Raw genomic sequence first — 18,895 nt, 5'->3', positions numbered from 1 at the left:
TGGTGGAGGGCCTTGAACTTCCTCAGCAGCGGCAGCTGGGGCAGGGAGGCACAGGAGGGCCTGTGCGGAGGGGGAGCGACCTACCCGGTGGGATGAAGGGTCGCTCCACATCAGTTCCAACTTTTCTTTATTAAGGGAAAACATTATTAAGGGAAAACATATCTCATGGTTAAACTCATTTTCGTATCTTGGGGTTGCCATTGACTCTCGTTGTAGTTGGCTGTTTTGCCTCTCTAACCACTGCCTCCATTTTAATCATGCACTTGGGGCTGTGTTTAGATTGGCCCTAAATTTAGGCACTAAACCTGTAGTGTTTATTTTATAAAATAAAAACATTGAAAGGCCCACCCATGCTGATGTGTGGGGCTGCAATATGGTGTGATTGCAACTGCTCAAAGAAATGCAGGATACAACCTACATGTAGTGTGCACTGTTCCTAAGTGAACACTCCGTTCACACTTAATTAAACAAATCGTTACTCCAAAGTTTGTACGTGAGTTTATCTATATTTAGTAAACATGAAAATAATTCTTCATAAAACATAGGATTAACATTGTTGTCGATATATTACATAGTATCATTGCTTATATGTCCATCTTCATTCTATCAATCTTACTTTGTAAAATTAGTTCATACATAAATGTGTTCATTCAAATATGATGGCATACAATGGTGTGTCACAATAAATGCATTTTACAATAAAATTGATTTCCCACGATCCAGAGCCCAATGCATTTCGGGAATAACCATTCCCTTCATCAGGGGTTATATCCTGAACTCACTGCTCCAATGCAAATTTCGCGACGTAATAAAAAATATTGTGCCAGACTCCCAAAGTCCTGAAATTGTTAAAAGCCAACTGTAATTAACTGGACAACCAAAACCATCAGTGCCTTCAGGTAAGTATTCAATTCAAAATCCGTGATGCCACAATTTCACAGCAGCGTCAAAGGATCACAGCGAAGTGTGCATGTAGTTTGTTCTTTGGCCCATATATCAACGCTTGTTTAGCTATGTGTAATAGCGTAAAACTCCAACTCTGACGACTGTGTTTCCATCAAACCAACAAGTGTATTCACAGCGAGAAGTCCCACGGAAGGTTACCTGCAACTGCAGGAGGAGAACCAATTTTGATGGTGCTTGTTGGGATTAGACCTATGGAGTCCCAATTATTTTCTGCATGAGAAGTTGGCTTAGCCAATGCGAAAGATCACATTAGGCTTGTGCCACTTCTTTTTTGTATTACACTAAGGGAAAATCCGAAAGCGGGATTCAACCAAGAAGGAATTTCTGGTTGCCTTGCTTGTGATTTTAGCCATAGGATTATGTAGTGGAATTACATTAACAAAAAAGAGGAAGCACTGAGCATACCTGATTTGTTAAGTTTTCCCCTGACCCTTATCAGAGGAGAAGGTGCCAGGGTGAAAAAGCTTTTCATGAGGCTGGCAGCTGCCAATAGAGAGAATCGAGAATCGAAAAAGCCAGTTTCGGGGACTACGTTTTCATCAGAACGAGTCCCAGCACTGAACTGTATTTATTTCTGCTAAATAAGTCTGAGAATGGATACTTTTTCTACATTTGGTTTGGGCTCTATAAGGAGTAATCTTTTTTTTTTAACTTTATTTATATTTTAGAGATGTATTGCCTGTTCTTGATAATATGTCCCAGAGTTCTCATCAGAACGAGTCCCAGCACTGAACTGTATTTATCTCTGCTAAAAAAAGACTGAGAACGGAAACTTTTTGGTTTGGGCCCTATCAGGAGTAATCTTTTTTTTTTAACTTTATATTTTAGAGATGTATACATTTTTGGGAAAGATTTTCAATAACACATAGTTGGCAGCAACGTGCTAACATCTCCCACTGTTGCACATACCAATCTAATCAATATATTGCGTACACACAACATAGTTAGACATGGTTGGTGTATATCGTTGAGGGGGTCAGAGCACCTTGTTAATCCATGTAGTATGCAGCACGGGTCATGCAGGGCATCGTGATCCAGCCAGCATGTACTAAAAAGGATTAGTCTAACTGCAAGTGAGTGTGGGATATAGTGTGTTCAATTTGACAGTAGCATTTTGGTAGAGATATTTAGTAAATGGGTCCCAGATTTTGTGGAGACGATTCGCTGAAGGCATAAGGCCCCAATACGTAGTAAGCTGCGCTTGGCAATGTGAGACAACAGCAAACCACGCTTTCATTGTTGGAGCTGTTCTGCGGCCCCAGTGCATCGCCACCCTGCGCCTGGCCAGGAGCAATAACATTGCAACTAGTTGTCGGTGTGTGTCCAAGGTCTCCTTAGCATATCCCAGTAGACACAGCCGGAGGTCTGATAGTAAAGAGTCTCCCATGAAGATGCTGACAATCTCACAAATAGAGCACCAGTACTCCGCCACTGTCGTGCAGGTCCAGGTCTGATGCACAAATGTGGCCTCCGGCACGGAGCATCTCAAGCATCTTGCATTACTAGTCAGGCCTATCCTGTGTGAGTATGCTGGGGTGCGATACATTCCATGAAGATATTTAAAATGAATCAGTCACAGTCTATAGTTATGGGAGAGTCTATTTGAGCACAGCAATAAAGCAAAGTACTGCATCTACTGAAATGTAGGACGTCCACCTATCAATGCGAAAGAATGGGGTCTGCAACTAACCCTAGAGATCTACTAAATGTAATCATTTAGCTTCAGTAGAAACGAGGTAGGCTAATCTGTCAAATAACATGACAGCCTTATTTTTCATATCTGGTCTGATAACTATGCTAATTATATTTTTGCTAGGCATTTGTTTTCTAATTGTGGCACAAATACTGCATCTTAGAGCACGGTAGTTTAAATAAGTATTGTAAACTTCCCTTGTGTCTCTTATTTATCTTATTGTGGACAAGTACGAGAGAGAGAAAGCAAAAGAGTGTGTCCTGTTACAGCGATCCTTGAGAGGGCTGAGATGTTTGTGTTTGGGGTGCCAACTCACTTGTTTCTCTGGAAAGGTTAGGAGGTAAGGTTAGACACTGTAGCTAGTCATACTTTGTCTTATAAATACTGAGGTGGTATGGTTAATCAGTCCCTACATGCTGATTTTCTATGGTCCAGAAGCTTAATTCCGTTCCTAAGCAGAATCCTGCAAAAATTTCAGCTGATTCAGAAGCTTTAGCTGGATGGGACACTTCTATGTAGATAATAAATACATCTACATCTACATTTTGAATCCGGCTCCTATAATATGGCACCTGCTTCACTTTCTTATTCATGAATATCTATTCCTTAGGGGTTAATTTGTGATGTTCTTATGACCGCCTTTTACGTCAATACTGTCATTCCTAAACACCTTCAAGGTATAAATACACCTTCACTTGATATGGCAAGGCACGGTGCGGTTCGGATACCTACTTGCACGATGCGGCTCACCACAGCAAGTCCCAAAGGAAGTCAAGTCCACAACTGACGCACTGACCAGACGCTGTCATCCTCCTCGCCGAGAATCCAACTCCAGTGTTTCTGACTCCCCTTGCGGGGTGCTAGAGATCGAGTCTCGGGAAAGAGATATCAAACTCTCTGATTCTAAGTTATAGAGCTGATTAGAACCTAGATTGACTTTTGGCAACTCTTGGCATAACTAAACCAGACTAAAACAGCACCTACTTCTTCCCTCGTACTAGACTTAGGCTAGGTGCACTGGAGTAGGATTATTTTAGAAGCACCAGATGAGTATTTTAGCCTGTGTTATTTATGTATGTATTTTAATGAATATATGTCATAGCTAAAAGACATGCCATTACAGTATTATATTATCTTACAGCAAACGCTGTAGATTTTATACTTCGCATTCTGTCTTACGTTTGTAGCAGTTCATATCTCTTGCATGGGAAATAAGACTGTTCAATAAACCCTTTTTATTGAAACGGCTGTCTCCCTATTTCCGTGCAACACTCTGTAGAAACGAAGCATGCACGATTGACTGAGTGCAACGGTTATCTATTGTTTCCACAACTCTAAGATTATTCCAACTCTAAGGGAAACAAAGTTGTCATGTTTATGTGGTTGTCACAAACTAATCCCTTCTTGTTCATTCGAGAAAGTTTCTAGTGACCTCTGAGTTAGCTGGCACACACACAATTAAGTTTAATATACTCGATAGAGACATACTGACCTCAGTCCTATGTCAAAACTATAGTGTATATTATTTCAATGTGCAAAGCCTTTCAGGGATATAGGAACTACACTACAATATGTGGTGACGCAAGTGACAATGTGAGATCAGCGAAGAGGCGCAAGGTGACAAAAATTTGTCATATCTGTACAGTGAAGACTTTGTGGTTCAAAAAGAATGATTTACAATATTAGGGTATGTAATAACTTAGCGATTTGATTGAACCACAAGGGGTTTTGGTTCCATTAGTTGTGTTGAGGACTCCGATGACGTTTAAATCCTAATCAGTCAGGATCATCTTCAGGACTAGGTAGCCGGGAGGACAGTGCAGTGGGTCAGGCTGGCTGTGAAGAAAGGGGGTAAAGGCCAGTCCGGGTGGGGCACAGCGGGCAACGTCTGCTTTAGCCGGTGGCTGGTGGGCGGTGGACACGGTCCCGTGTCCAGAGGTCAGGTGTGAATGCTGTACATGTGGGGCGATGTCAGGCGTGAAGGCTCCTGAGGATGTGGGGAGTCCTTGAGGAAGAGGTCCTGAAGAGTCAGTAAGTAAGACCTGTAAGTGGTTGGGTGGCAGGTTCAATATGGATGGCTTGTGCACCGCAGTCTGCACCCGGGTTGGCGTGCATATGTGTTGATCGGAATCCAACACGGCAGGCGACAGTCTGCCGGCAACGGTCTCAAATGGTCCTGGGTGTAGGAACGATGAACCCGTCACAACGGAGTCAATCCAGTTGGTGGGGTAACACTCAGATCAGGGTACGACCGCCAAGGGCGTGTGCCTAACTGACTCCCCTAATGATACAAATTGCGATTTTGTTGTTTATTTTTGCATACCTACCCAGATCTCAACTTGGTTATGGGTTATACTCCTGTTGTCTTTACAGCCTTACTTAAGAGCGCAATACATATGCAGTGGTGATGGAAGCAGTAGTTTCCCAGCGGGGGTGAGAAGCACAGCTTCCTCCTTGCTCCTTCCCTCTGTGACAAGCGATAACACGTGCCAAGTTCCGATGACGAGCTTAAGAGCGCAATGGATACGCAGTGGTGATGGGAGCAGTAGATTCCCAGCGGGGTGAGCAGCACGGCTTCCTCCTTGCCCCTTCTGTCTGTGGCAAGCGGCAACACGCACCACGTTGCGATGATGCGCTTAAGAGCGCGACGGATATGCAGTGGTGATGGGAGCAGTAGTTTCCCAAGGGGGTGAGCAGCACGGCTTCCTCCTTGCTCCTTCCCTCTGTGACAAGCGGCTACACAACAATCCAACTCATAGTATATATGTGAACAGTGAAAAAATAAGAGAGACGAAACGAGCAAAAATTACAATTGTTTAGAAGAATTTATACACTTAGAAACATAAATCCTTATGCTTATGGGAGCAATCCCCTCAAACTACAGGGACATGTTATTTGCTTGATAGAATATAAGCAACACTGGGTTAATGCAAAAGTATACATTTCACAAAAGGGCAACAATATTTTGAACTGGATACAACAGAGAGAAATGGGAATTATGCTTGATCCTAAAAATGATCTTCCAAATTTGTTAAAAAGGAAATTGATATTGCATTTTATTGATGTGCAAAAAAACTATAGAGTGTAGGTTTCTCAGGGATACAAAGTCAAAGTTCCCTAAAGTTTTTTTTAAAGGACTGGGTTGCATGACGGACTTTATTTACAGAATATGTTTGGTTGAGAATGACTGACAGAGTGTGTGGGAAAGTGATAAATGTCCCAGTTGCGGTGGAAGATGAAATGTGGTTAGAACTTGAAAAACTTAAAAATAAGGTAGTCACTGAAGAAGTTTAGAGAATAGAGTGGTTAGCGCCTGTTGTAATAGTCATAAAAGGAAATGGATGTTTATGTTTATGTCTAGACCTCAGAGAGATTAATAAATGTTTGGTCACAGATGGATATACTTTGCCTAACATTACAGACATGATCATGTTGCTTAATGGTGCAAAAGAATTTTCCACCACAGACCTCACTTCAGCGTACCAACAATCCACATATTACACTTGAGGAAGGGTGAAGTGACATTACAGCATTCATCACTCCATTTGGAACCTTCAGATATGCAAGGTTACCATGTAGGTTGGTATCTGTTGCATCTGTTTTTCAGAGATCTTTGGAGAAGGTATTCAGGGACTTCAAAGGACTGAGGATATATTAAGATGATATTCTAGTGTTTAGAAAAGATGAAGAAGAGAATGAATAGGTGGTAAAACGGGTCATGGAGAAACCTAAACTCTCCAATCTCAATGCAAGGTTAGAAAAAGTTACATTCAGGAAGGAATCAATTAACTGCTTAGATCAGATTACTTAAAGAGAAGGTATAACCCCCAAAGAGGATCTGATTAATTCAATACACAATTTGAAATCACCGTCTAACAATGAAGAGTTAATGCAATTTTGTGGTATGGCAGAATACTACAGAATATGCTCAATAATGAGAAAATTGCTAAAGAAAGGAACATCATTTGGTTGGGATCCTGCATGTGAAGAAGAGTTCAAGGAGGGGACGGAAAGACTGAGTCTAAAAACCTAATCTAAGAACTTTGTCCCTAAGGAAAATTCTATTCTTATGACAGATGCAAGTCTTAAATAATTAGGAACAGTTTTACAACAAGTTGAACAAGGCTCAGAATGTACCATTTTATTTTTGTCTAGAAGTTTGAAAGGTTCAGAAAGGATGTATGACGTTACAACGCATACTTTTACAACGCCTACCTTTACATCGCAAGTTTTACAACGCAGTCCATTACAACGCATAGTGCTTTTGGGCGCTGGATAGTGAATAGTTTAATTTACTATTCCAACTCCAGTCCCCGTGGACACTAAGGAAGGTTATTGGATAGTAAATTAACCTATTCCCTATCCTAGAGCGCCCCCTAGAGCAATGCGTTGTAATAGTTTGCGTTGTATTGACCGCGTTGTAATGGTAGTGCGTTGTAAAAGTTTCGTTGTAAAGGTTGTTCACCGTTCAGAAAGAATATATTCAGCCATAGAAAGAGAGGCACTTTTAGTATTCTGGGCTCAGAAAAAGGAAATATTTTTTAGGGGGTAGTACATTTGAAATTGGAACTGACCACAAAACAATGTATGAAACATAAAAGAAATAATGGATCCAGTTTCAAGCAAGAATACTAAAAGGGTAGTCAATCTTCAGCAGTAAGATTTTGAGATAAAATACTGTTCTGGAGTTGATAACAACTTAGCAGACACACATTTCTGATGAGGAAGTTCTTGATAAGGATTTTGAAGACAATGACAAATACTTTGATCAGGAAATGGTCTGTGAAGATGGCACAGCCATTGTGTCAGAAGAAAGATGGAGATCTGAATTAAAATCTGACAAGGTTTTACAGGAGGTTTTGCAGTTTTTTAAAACAAGATTGGGTGGTAACAACATGAAGAGCAAAACAACAAAAATATTCTTGAGGGAGTACAGGATGAGTTATCAGAAAGTCAAGGACTGTTATTTTTAGAAACCAGACTTGTAACCGAACCAGATTTGTTCCTCCTTTTGCTATGAGGGAAGAATTCATATCACTCTTGTACTTCCATGACGGAAAACACATTGAACCAATCCCTTGAAGACTGGCTCTTCAAGAGCTCAGAAAAGTAGATGTAGGGTGGTCCCTCTATGTTTTCTTCATGACTGAGATGATAATGCAAACAATTTTTACAATTATATAGAAGTTTGTTTTCCTTTTATGTTTTGGCTATTAAGGGATGCTGCCTAAACCTCTGGTTGAATATCAGTAGTTTAAACTTAGCATGGTGAAGTAATCAGTTTCTAAAATGTACATAGCTTTGCAATAGTCACCCTTGGCACTTGGTGATGAGTCAGAGAATCTTTATTTTGAGGGGTTGACTTATTTCCAAAAACCCTCCCTCCAAGCTAACTACAAAGTAGCCGTGAGCACTAACCTTTAGTTTTATTTTCTTTCAAGGGGCGCTTCTTCAATGGTGGTTGCGGCTTTCTTGCACCTGTAAAACAGAGAAAAAGAGGAAAACTACTTATCCTACGACTCCTGTGCCTTCTTTTTCGAGCAGTAAAAAAGCATAGGAGAAAGAGAACAATAGACTCCAGAGTCTGAGTTTAATAGGAGTGGTTCCCAGCCCCAAGGTGACAAACCCTTTCATTTGTAACTTTTGCATGTCCAAAGTTCGGAAAGAGAAGAGACATTAATACATTTACAAATATTTATTGAAAAGATCGAATCCTTGTAAGTAAAACATGAACTGCGATAATTAGACTTATAAGGGACATCAGTGTTATAACCATTAGAATGGTGAAAAACACAAACAATTCAACCATGTTAATTGTTCCTAATTTTATTCCCATCAATTACTAGTAATCTTACACTAGTGAGGGCGTTACGGTAGTACCCTCTTGCCAGACACAATTGGAATGATCTAACCCCATACCTTGGAGTAATGTCTCAGAAAGCCAGCCTCAGTGTATCATCAAATGCACTCTGTCGGAGTGTGTAAGCCTGTACACATCTTGCGCAGCTATCTTCCTTCTTAGAATGAATGTGTGGGATCGCAGTGCTGTATCTCATCCACAGGTCTCTGCAACATTCATGATAACTCTGGTGCGAAATACGTCTCACCGAATTCAATACAGACACTGCTTAAAGACTAATGCCAGCCTTATTTCATTCTGCTAGAGATGCAGAAATACATGTTTACATAATCTGAGTTGTCTCCTACGAACACATAATGAAGCAAGGACATCAATGTATATCAAAAATTAATGTGTGCATGCCCTATTCTTGTCTTAGTGAAAAACTTGTTCAAAGCACCATCTTAAAAAGTTGCTAAGTTAAAAAGGAAAATTAAAGTGGAGACTGAGTAGAATTCCTATAACAGTGTTTTGACTAACATATGTTATTGTCTTCACTTACAGAATCTGCAACGGTTTCATGGAGGCACACAGTAGTAGCTGGCATGTTTTTATTGTTTTTTGTTATAGAGGAAAATAATTATTATGTGATAACACATTTTATCTCGATGTTGTTTAGTCCTGTTGGTACTTTAAAGTCTGTAAGATAAGTTAAAATCAGCCATCTGGCTGTTGAGGGGCGAAACCCTGAAAACAGTCCTAGGATGCTTGTTTCCAGTCCGGGGAGGACCTGGCCTGGCAGTTTGGGCTGGACTGTTCCCATTGGGCACAGGGTCAAGACTGATTTGCATAATATGGCTGGGTCCAAACTGGAATGGGATGGTGAGCAAAAAAACGATGTATTTAGGCACAGATCTCTGTGCTGGGGTGAATGTATGACATTGTTCTGCATTCTGTCCATCAATTGTTCTTTTTGCATTCGTCACCACGAGTGGGATGGGTATGCCCAGACGTGGGTCATGTGCTCTCCATACCACTGGAGTCAAGCAATTCTGGCTGATGAGGGGTGAAACCCGAAACCGGTCCTAGGATGCTTGTTTCCAAGGAGGACCTGGCCTGGCAGTTTTGGATGGACTGTTCACATTGGGTGCAGGGTCAAGACTGATATGCATATATCGGAGTCCAAACTTTAATGGCATTGTGAGAAAAAAAAATGGATTTAGGCCCAGATCTGTGAACTATGACGAATGTATGATATTGTTCTGAATTCTAATCATCAATCGTTCTTTTTGCATTTGTCACCCCGAGTGGGACGGGTATGCCCAGACGTGGGTCTGGTGTTCTCCATGTCACTGGAGTCAAGCTATCCTGGCTGATGAGGGGTGAAACCCCAAAACTGGTCCTACGATGCTTGTTTCCAGTTCAGGGAGGATCTGGCCTGGCAGTTCAGGCTGGACTGTTCCCATTGGGTGCAGGGTCAAGAGTGATTTGCATATGGCTGAGTCCAAACTGGAATGGCATAGTAATGAAAAAAACGATGGATTTAGGCCCAAATTACTGTACTGGGTTGAATGTATGACATTGTTCTGCATTCTGCCCATCAATTGTTTTTGCATACTTTTTATGTGGACATGAGAAATGTGTATGCCCAAAGTCTGTGGGGTACTTAGCGGCCTATGCATCAAATAAATTGTGGCTACCTTTAAACATAGACAATGCCTTATACACTTGCGGCTTTCTTCCATGATATTTATATATTTGGTCCCAGCTCACCTCCAGATGTATATGCAGATCCCCACAGAATACAAGTGGGTCTGGCCAGGATGCCGCTCAACATCTAAGTCATTAAATATTTTTGGGTCATGCTGGTTTGACCCATAAATGGTACAAACTGTCAACACCACTGGTAGTGACACAATGTTTCATCTGCCCCACTTATCCTCCAAGACTCATTTACAGAGCTAATGCTGTTTCTTATGTGAATAGATACACCACTTATGGTGGAGGGTTGTGTAGAGCATGCCGCCAGGGTATAGACTTTAATCCTCAGGGTGTATCGCTTCCCCCACCGGATATGTGTTTCCTGTTAACAGATTATGTTGGCCCCTTTTGCTCTTAAAGCCTCAACTATCCTTAAATGTTTTATCCTATCCTTTAAGCCCCCAAATTATTTGAGCATATATTTATCTTACCCATTCCCATAATACAGGAGGTTGACATTTCTTAGACTGTCAGTTGTATTTCCTAATTGAATCCTCTCACATGCCTTGTTTTGCTCTTTCTCCAATTTCCTCCACACTTTTTCCATGTTCTTTGTCCAGTTCAGAACCAGCCTGATGCAAATCAGTCTTGACCCTGTGCCTCATGGGAACAGTCCAGCCCGAACTGCCAAGACAGGTCTTCCCTGAACCGGAAACAAGCATCGTGGCACCAGTTTCGGGGTAACAACCCTCATCAGCCAGGCTAGCTTGTATCCAGTGGCAAAGTGAGAAAGGGACCCACGTCTGGGCATACCCTGCCAACTTAGGGCATACAAAGCAAACACAAGGAGATGATGGACAGAGCGCTGAAACTTTTCAGACACTCACCCCCAGTCACAGAGCTGGGTTGAATCCATCATCGTTCTTTAGCTCACTTAGCCACCTCTGTTCAATCCCAGCCATATGCAAATCAGTGTTGACCCTGTGCCTTATTGGAACAGTCCAGCCAGAACTGCCAAGCCACGTCTGCCCTGAACCTGAAACAAGCATCCTGGTACCATTTTCGGGATAACACCCCTCATCAGCCAGGCTAGCTTGTATCCCGTAGCAAAGTGAGCAAGGGACCCACGTCTGGGCATACCCTGATTACTTAGGGTGAACAAAGCAAACACAAGGAGATGATGGACGTAGCGCTGAAAATTTTCAGACACTCACTCCCAGTCACAGATCTGGGTTGAACTTAGTATAAATATTGGGGCCCAGACCCCAGAACTTTAGACCTTGTTTGGATCAAGGAATCTGCCAAGAAGAAGAGGTAGAAGAACTGCTGGTAGGACTACTGACCCTTTGCTGTGTTGTTTCTTTGCAGGGTTGGCCTTCAGTTGCTTCTTCTGCCTTGAGCAGTGAAAGTACTGGACTGAACTTTCTTCACTTGTTGTTCAGTATCTCGAAGGGTTTGAAATAAAGCCTCCCTTCTGTTCACAAAATCTCAGGGACAGAAAATACTTCACTTACCTCTGGGTACCGCTTCTGCAACCATGGGTTTCAGTTGCGAAAGAGGGGGAAAACAGCTGACAAAGTCACCAACACTGCTGCTTGTACCATGACCTGTGGGCACTGCACTCTACACCTCCTCGCCTCACTTCGCCACCCTGGTCTCACCGACAACCTCAACACCGTGAATGCACCGTACAATGGAAACCCCGCTCGTTAATCACACGACGCATCATCTGTCCCACACTGCAGTCTGGGCTGACTGACACCAGATCTTATCAAGAGGAACTGCCGCTTGCACTGTGACCTGTCACAACCACTACGCCCCGCAGCCCTGGTCTCACCGGCGCTGCTGGATGACCGTCACCAATCTTCTGTCTGTAACACAGCTTGAGGGCACTGCACGCAGCACTGCTACGTTTTACATCGCAAACACTATGGTTATGGTTGTAACAACACTAACACTGGTCCGCACCAACGCGGTCAGCCGGAACTCTTGGATTCTGTTGTTTTCAGCACCGCAGTAGCACCGGATGGAGCTACTAGCTTTAAGGAACTGCATTTTACAGTTAATCTTGCGAAGTGTATATTTTTGATTACTGTATGTCTTTCATCATTTTGGACTTGTTCACACAGATAAATATTGGTTATTTTTATAAAACTGGTGTATTGTCCTTTTGTAGTGTTTTCATTGTATTACTGTATGTTTAGTGCCAATGCTTCACACACTGCCTCTGAGATAAGCCTGACTGCTCATGCCAAGCTACCAAGTGAGTGAGGAGGGGTTATTTCAGAAGTGTATCCCTCTGATCCTGACTAGAAGAAAGGGTCCCAATTCGGACAAAGGTGCAAACTTATCCCACCCAGAGACCTCCATTTCTAACAGTAACATACCATTTTGGTTAAAAAAGGACATTTTGCTGCTGTATGTAAAATGAAAAAATTTAAGAGAAAAATTACAGAAATTGAAGATCACAAAGTAGAAATTAATGATGACTCAGATTTTGAATGTGGCAAAATGTTTTACAAGTTTTTAGAGATTAACAGTCCCATCTGAAGTATATGTGTGAACAGTGAAAAAACAAGTTTTGTTTCACTCAGGAGCAAAACTAACAAAGACATTTTACACTAAGAAACTTAAAAAAGAAGTTGATCTTTTGAATCCTGACATAAAGCCTTATGCACATATGACCAACCCCAACAAACTACAAGGATATTTCATGTGTTTGATAGAGTATAAACAAAGCTGGGTTAATGTAAAAGTATACATTATACAAAAGGGTGACAGTATTTTGAACTCGATGCAACAGAGAGACATGGGACTTTTTCTTGATCCTAACAATGATCCTCTATTAAAGGAAAATGTTATATTGCAAAGCATTGATGTGCATTAAACTCCAGAGAGTGGGTTTCTCAGGGATATAAAGTCAAAATTCCTTAAAGTTTTTAAAAAAATACCGAGCTGCATGTAGAACTTTATGCACAGAATATGTTTGGTTGACAATGCATGGGAAAGTAAGAAATGTCCCAGTTGCTGTGGGATAAAGAAATTAGGTTTGAACTAGAAAAACGTGAGAATGATGTAGTCATTGAAGAAGTTCAAGTAATAGAGTGGTTAACATCTGTGGTTATGGATAGAAAAGGAAATGGAAGTTTACATTTGTGTGTAGACCTCAGAGAGCTTAATAAATATGTGGTCATGTATAGATGAGCTTTGCCTTACATTACAGACATGCTCACATTTCCTAATGGTGAGTAAGTATTTTTCCATGAAACAAGATAAGTGTGTAATCCATGAGATCCAGAGTACAGCTCATGGCAATTAGAGAACGTCTAATAAGTCCATGGGAAGAGGTCGCATTAGATAGTTTTGGTCCAGTTCATGGTGAAGGATATGAAACATATATAATAGTTTTAATGGACATGTGCTCGAGATGGATTGAATTATTCTTCACATTATGAATTAAAACTAAGTATGTGGTGAGGTCTCCAAAAGAAGTGTTGGAAGGTAAGGTATATCTAGTATACTACCGACAGAGAATGGCGTACTGTTAGTATCGAAAAAGATAGATACATTTTTGGAAGAGTATGACATAAGACATAATAAATGTATGCTTTACCAACCAGTAACTAATAAAATTAAACAGCATTTTATCTGAGTACTGAAAAAAATCATATATATGGTCAAATACAATGGTTTAGTGTGGAAAGAAGAAGTATTTAAAAGAGTGGAAGCATAGATGTCATACCACACGCACCAAAAGGTAGAACACCTTTTGAGTTATTCAGAGGTACGGGTCCCTGTACATTATGGTTCCAGAGTGGTCAATGATTTGGAAGGTAAGTCATTTATTTTTGACCACAGTGTTGAGTGGAAGTTGAGAAGATAGTTTGAGCACGGAAGCACAACTATGATAAAAGGAAGTCAGTGAAGGAGTAAATGTAAGTGATTTGGTAATGATAAATAACCAATGGGCCATAAACTATCAGGTCCCATAAAGGTCATAATGATCTTCACTAATGCAATTAAGACAAAGGATCATCGGATATGGAATTTAAACAAAGTTGTGCTGTACAAAGGGAAAATGAGTCATGAAAGGATTACGGGTGGCAGAGAACTTAAAAATAGGGGTGACTCTAGCGTGATAACTTATGGGGAGATCAAACCTTGGGGATATCTAAACAATTCTATAAGATGAATTGTAGAACTAATTTACTGTTGTGATTCATTACTTTGCTGTCTATGTATTTGCATCTCATGCTGTTAATTTGTTTTTATCTTACTTGTTGCTAATTGTAACTATCTTATAATGTTTATTAAAAAAGAGAGGTGTGTGTCATATATGTATAAACTTAAGATGTGTGATATATGGCTGAGAACCATTATGTCTCCCTTTACAGATAGTTGCAACTCCATAGTTATGGAATGTTGGTTTGCAATGTTTTTGAATATGGGAAAGCAGGGAGACAGTTGGAATGGCTTAACCCGCTGTCAGCTGATCCAGCTGAATGGGACCTTTTATAAGTAGTTAATAAGTACACCACTGAACTGCTGCAAAAGCATCATTTCAATATACACATTCACCTATCAAATGCGAATGCAACAAAACTACCATTGATCTGAGGGTTTTTGAGAAAAACTTTGAATAATTTTAAAGTTTGCTCACAACCACAAAACAGCACAACTTTTAAATTACAGCACATCAAAGATAAATATTTGGATTCAATATAGTAATGGTCTTTTACAAAGATTAAAACAGGTGTGGGCGTGGCTTGGCGCGTTAAGATGGCGGTCACACTCTAAGAGTGCTCTGAACCCCACCGTTATCCGCTCCACAATCCATTGCCACCAGCCCAGTACATAGCCTCAAACCAGCTGCTGAAGTCTCCGTCCTGCCCAATGCTTCCCAACGAGGCGCTTGCTGCCACTTTTCCTGCCTGTGGAGTCGCATTTCCTGCCTCGGCTGCAGACGCTCCTTTCCCGCAAGATGGCGGCAGCATTCCCCTGAGGCCCTTCTCTACCCGGTACATGATCTGGCGGCTGGCCTGTAAGGATTTGCGGATTCCCCACTGCCGGTGAGACAGACTCCTGGTTCACCACTGGGCCGGTCCCTTTCCTCTACCGGCTGGGCTTGCTGTTGCCCCTGGCCCTCCTTGCAGCGCCGAGGGGGTGCGTTTAGGGATGCGGCTGCCCGAGAGACGTATCGGCCACCAGATCGGGTGGCAGTGTCCGGCTGCCTGAGCCCACTTCTGTGAGCGGTCCTCTGAATGTGCCCTGAATTTCATTTGGCTGCCACTGGGGGTCCCGGGCGCTCCTGACACCCTTGGACCATTGTGCCTGCTCCCTGAGGCCCGATTGTAGAGACTGCTTCCCCGGCCGGCCCTGCTCTTCACTGCGACTCGGGGTGCTGCTGCGGCCGTACCGCCCTTCCCTCTGCCTGGCAATGGTCGACCTTCTTGGTTCTCCGCTGCGGCTCCGCTGCACAGCCTGATTTTGCTATGCCCCCTGAGGGCCCCTAGGCCTGCTGGTTGCTCCATGGCACAGCTGCCGGCACTACTTAGATGCTGTAATCTGACAATGGAGGCCCAGGAGGCTGGTTTTGAGGCTTAACTCTTTGCTTGTTTTTGTTCACATACGCTGGTGACACGCAGACATCCGTCTATATGGAGGTGTCCATCATGGCCACGAACTGTCCTGCTAAATGTTTTAGATTAGCTCTCTGTTACTATTAATTTTTCCTTTTCAGGGTGACAGATGCCTCATTCCGGAAGTAAAGGGTGGGGGGTTAGGGGGTTGGGAGGGCGGGAGGGCGTTGCCCTTTGGTCTCTTTCTCTTTTTGCTTCATTTGAGCCATTGGTTTTTGTTTTCCACATTACCTCATCATGCACATATGCCATCGATAGGGGACGTACTACCACGCACAGGCCATATCCTCCTATCCTAGCTGCGAGGAGTCACCTCACCTGGGACTCCGACCCCTCCACACCTACATATCCCTGCGCCATCCACTCCTCAGATGCCCACCCACGGTAGATCCCTCCACGTCTTGTCGTGGAACGTACATGGCTTATTAGATCGTATCAAATGGGCTGCAGTCCTTCGGAGCCCCCAACGCCAGGCGCCTGATGTCCTCTTCCTTCAGGAGACACACCTCCTAGGAACCCACTGTTCCTTTCTTACCTGATACGGTTTCAACCCGGTCTGGCATTCTGGTTTCATGTGGGGTCCAGAGGGGTGGCCATACTGACTCAAAGAGGTCTCCCCTTTACCCCAGTACTTGTGACGACCGACACACAGGGCTGCTATGTGGCCTTGACCAGTAGGCATGAAGGACAGGTTCTTAACCTACTATCTGCATACATCCATCCACCCACACTACCCTCTACTCTTCAGCATCTCACAGAGGTAATCTTCACTCTCCTTCAGGGTCAAACAATAATTGGGGGTGACTTCAACGCAGTTATGCAGCTATCCCTTGACACAACAGGTGACCCCTCTGCATCGCGCCTCACTTCTGCTAAACAGCTTTCGGAATCGTCACCTGCTCTGGGCTTGTGCGACGCCTGGCAGTTTGAAATCCCGCCCGGGAACAATACACACTTCCGTAGTCCATCATACCCACTCCTGCATTGATTTGACCATGTTGCCGGCAACGGATTGCCAACTGGTTTCTGGTGTCGCTATTCTCCCCCAAAGAATCTCGGGCCACTCCCCTATCTCCCTCCATTTGGTACATGCCTTCGGAGGGGTGCGTACGGTCTGGCGGTTAAACCCATGATTTTTACAGGATGCGGAGATGAAAGATATGCTCAAAGTGGAACTGGAACAAAAATTTCTGGTCAAAAAGGGCTCGGTCACTTCCTCAGGCATACTGCGGGAAGCCAGTAAGGCTACCTTATGTAGCGTGGCCAGAGGTCTGGTTCACACAAAATGGGCAGCACAAACTGCTCGCCTGACCCAGCTTGAGGCTCAGGCCGCACGGCTGGAATGGAATCCTGGAGGTACAGACAATGCTCATCCCTCTAGATAGCTTGCGATGCTTCGGGAGGAGATCTGCCAGATCTCTCTAGACTCGGCTAAAACGCTGTGACCCGTGTTTGTTGGTGGGGCGACAAAAACGGAAAGCTGCTCCACAATCTGGTCTCCTATCCCAAGGCCAATCGAATTATCCCTGATGTCTGTGACGCTGACGGTACCCATCACTGTACCTCGCAAGCTATCGCCCAGGCTTTTGCTGGTTAGTATGCCCTTCTCTACTCAGTCCGAACCCCTGGGGCCTCTCTGGTTGAACTGTTGGAGCAGGCTGGGGTTCAGCTCCCCTGCCTCGCCAAATTGACGGACTTTGACCTCACCTTTACCCCTGAGGAGATACATGGAGCTATCTCCCTTTTGCACTCTGGAAAGATGGTGGGGCCAGACAACTTCCCGCAGGAATACTAAACAACATACCACTACTTACTGGTCCCCCACTTGGTCGACCTCTTCCAGCACGTGGTCGAGACGGGCTCCTTCCCCCTGGAGATCGATGTGGCTACTATCATGGTCATTCCAAAGACCCAGCCACCGTCACTCTCCTGTGCAGAAAACCACCCTATCTCTCTCATCAATATTGAAATGAAAATCTTTGCCACTTCCTTGGCTCAACGTCTTTGTCCCCTCCTGCACAAATTGGTCCACCCGGACCAATGCGGCTTTATGCCTGCCCATGGCACCTGCCATTGCATACGATGCCTCCATTTCGCCCTAGCCCACCGCTACCTACTCACCCCGTACTTGGCCCTGCTCCATATCGATTTTGAAAAGGCCTTTGATAAGGTTGATGGGAGCTATTTGGAGGACATACTCACTACAATGTGATTCGACCCCCTTTTTAGGCGTTTTATCCGTGTCCTGTACTCCAGCCCTAAAGCACGAGTTCTGACCAATGGTGCCTTCTCTGAGGCGTTTTCCATCGGGATAGGCACCCGTCAGAGTTGCCCTCTCTCGCAGCTCTTATTCGCGCTGGCAATGGAGCCCCTGGCCTGCCTCGTATGCAATGATCCCCAAATTCGAGGATGGTCTTTTGATCTCCATCAAGTAGATAAAATTGCCCTATAAGCGGATGATGTCCTCCTTTTCCTAACCGACCCGTAGAACTCTGGCCCACGTTGCTTGGAGGTCCTCCATGCCTTTGAGAATGTCTTGGGCTTATGGCTTAATCCAGCAAAGTCCACCTCTGTTCCCCTCCGTCCATCGAGGGCCTGCTTCGATTGCCAGTCAACCATCCCCCTACGAAGACAATCGTTCAAATACTTGGGGATTTGGGTGACCTTGCTCCCAGAGCTGGAATGGGCTCTCAACCTCACACACATGGTCACGAAGGCTAAGGCCGCCCTCAAACACTGGCACTCTCTCCCACTTAACTCACTCAGCAGAGGGGCACTTTTTAAAATTTTCCCTCGGTTTTTATACATTCACCAAAACATCACCTTTCATCTGATTGGTTCCGTGAGTTTGAGGGACTACTCACTTGGTTCTTGTGGGGGGTGGGGGGGAGAGGTGGGAGGCCACGTTTGGCCTTGGCTTGCTACCGGATACCTCCTTTCGACTCTGGCATGGGTGTGACCAACCTTCACCTCTAATAAATGGCCACTAGACTCATTGTTGTTCAAAACTGGTTCACTAGCGGCTGATCCGACCCGGCTTACCGAACCAAGCTCAGG

The 18,895-nt window shown here is 43.6% G+C and overlaps 1 protein-coding gene across 1 annotated transcript in view; it reads right to left on the bottom strand.

Moving 5' to 3' along the window:
* Positions 1-18,895, bottom strand: part of LOC144752849 (uncharacterized) — a 785,061-nt gene that overhangs the window by 637,781 nt on the left and 128,385 nt on the right. The window contains exon 4 of the mRNA XM_078640687.1: positions 8,078-8,137. Coding sequence (XP_078496813.1) covers positions 8,078-8,137 — 60 coding nt within the window. The remainder of the gene's footprint in view (positions 1-8,077; positions 8,138-18,895) is intronic.

The sequence above is a fragment of the Lissotriton helveticus genome, chromosome 5_1 (assembly GCF_964261635.1).
Source record: "Lissotriton helveticus chromosome 5_1, aLisHel1.1, whole genome shotgun sequence".
NCBI classification, from domain to species: Eukaryota; Metazoa; Chordata; class Amphibia; order Caudata; family Salamandridae; genus Lissotriton; species Lissotriton helveticus.
The sequence above is the reverse complement of the archived record's forward strand: the minus strand, read 5'-3'. Positions and strand labels throughout refer to the sequence as shown.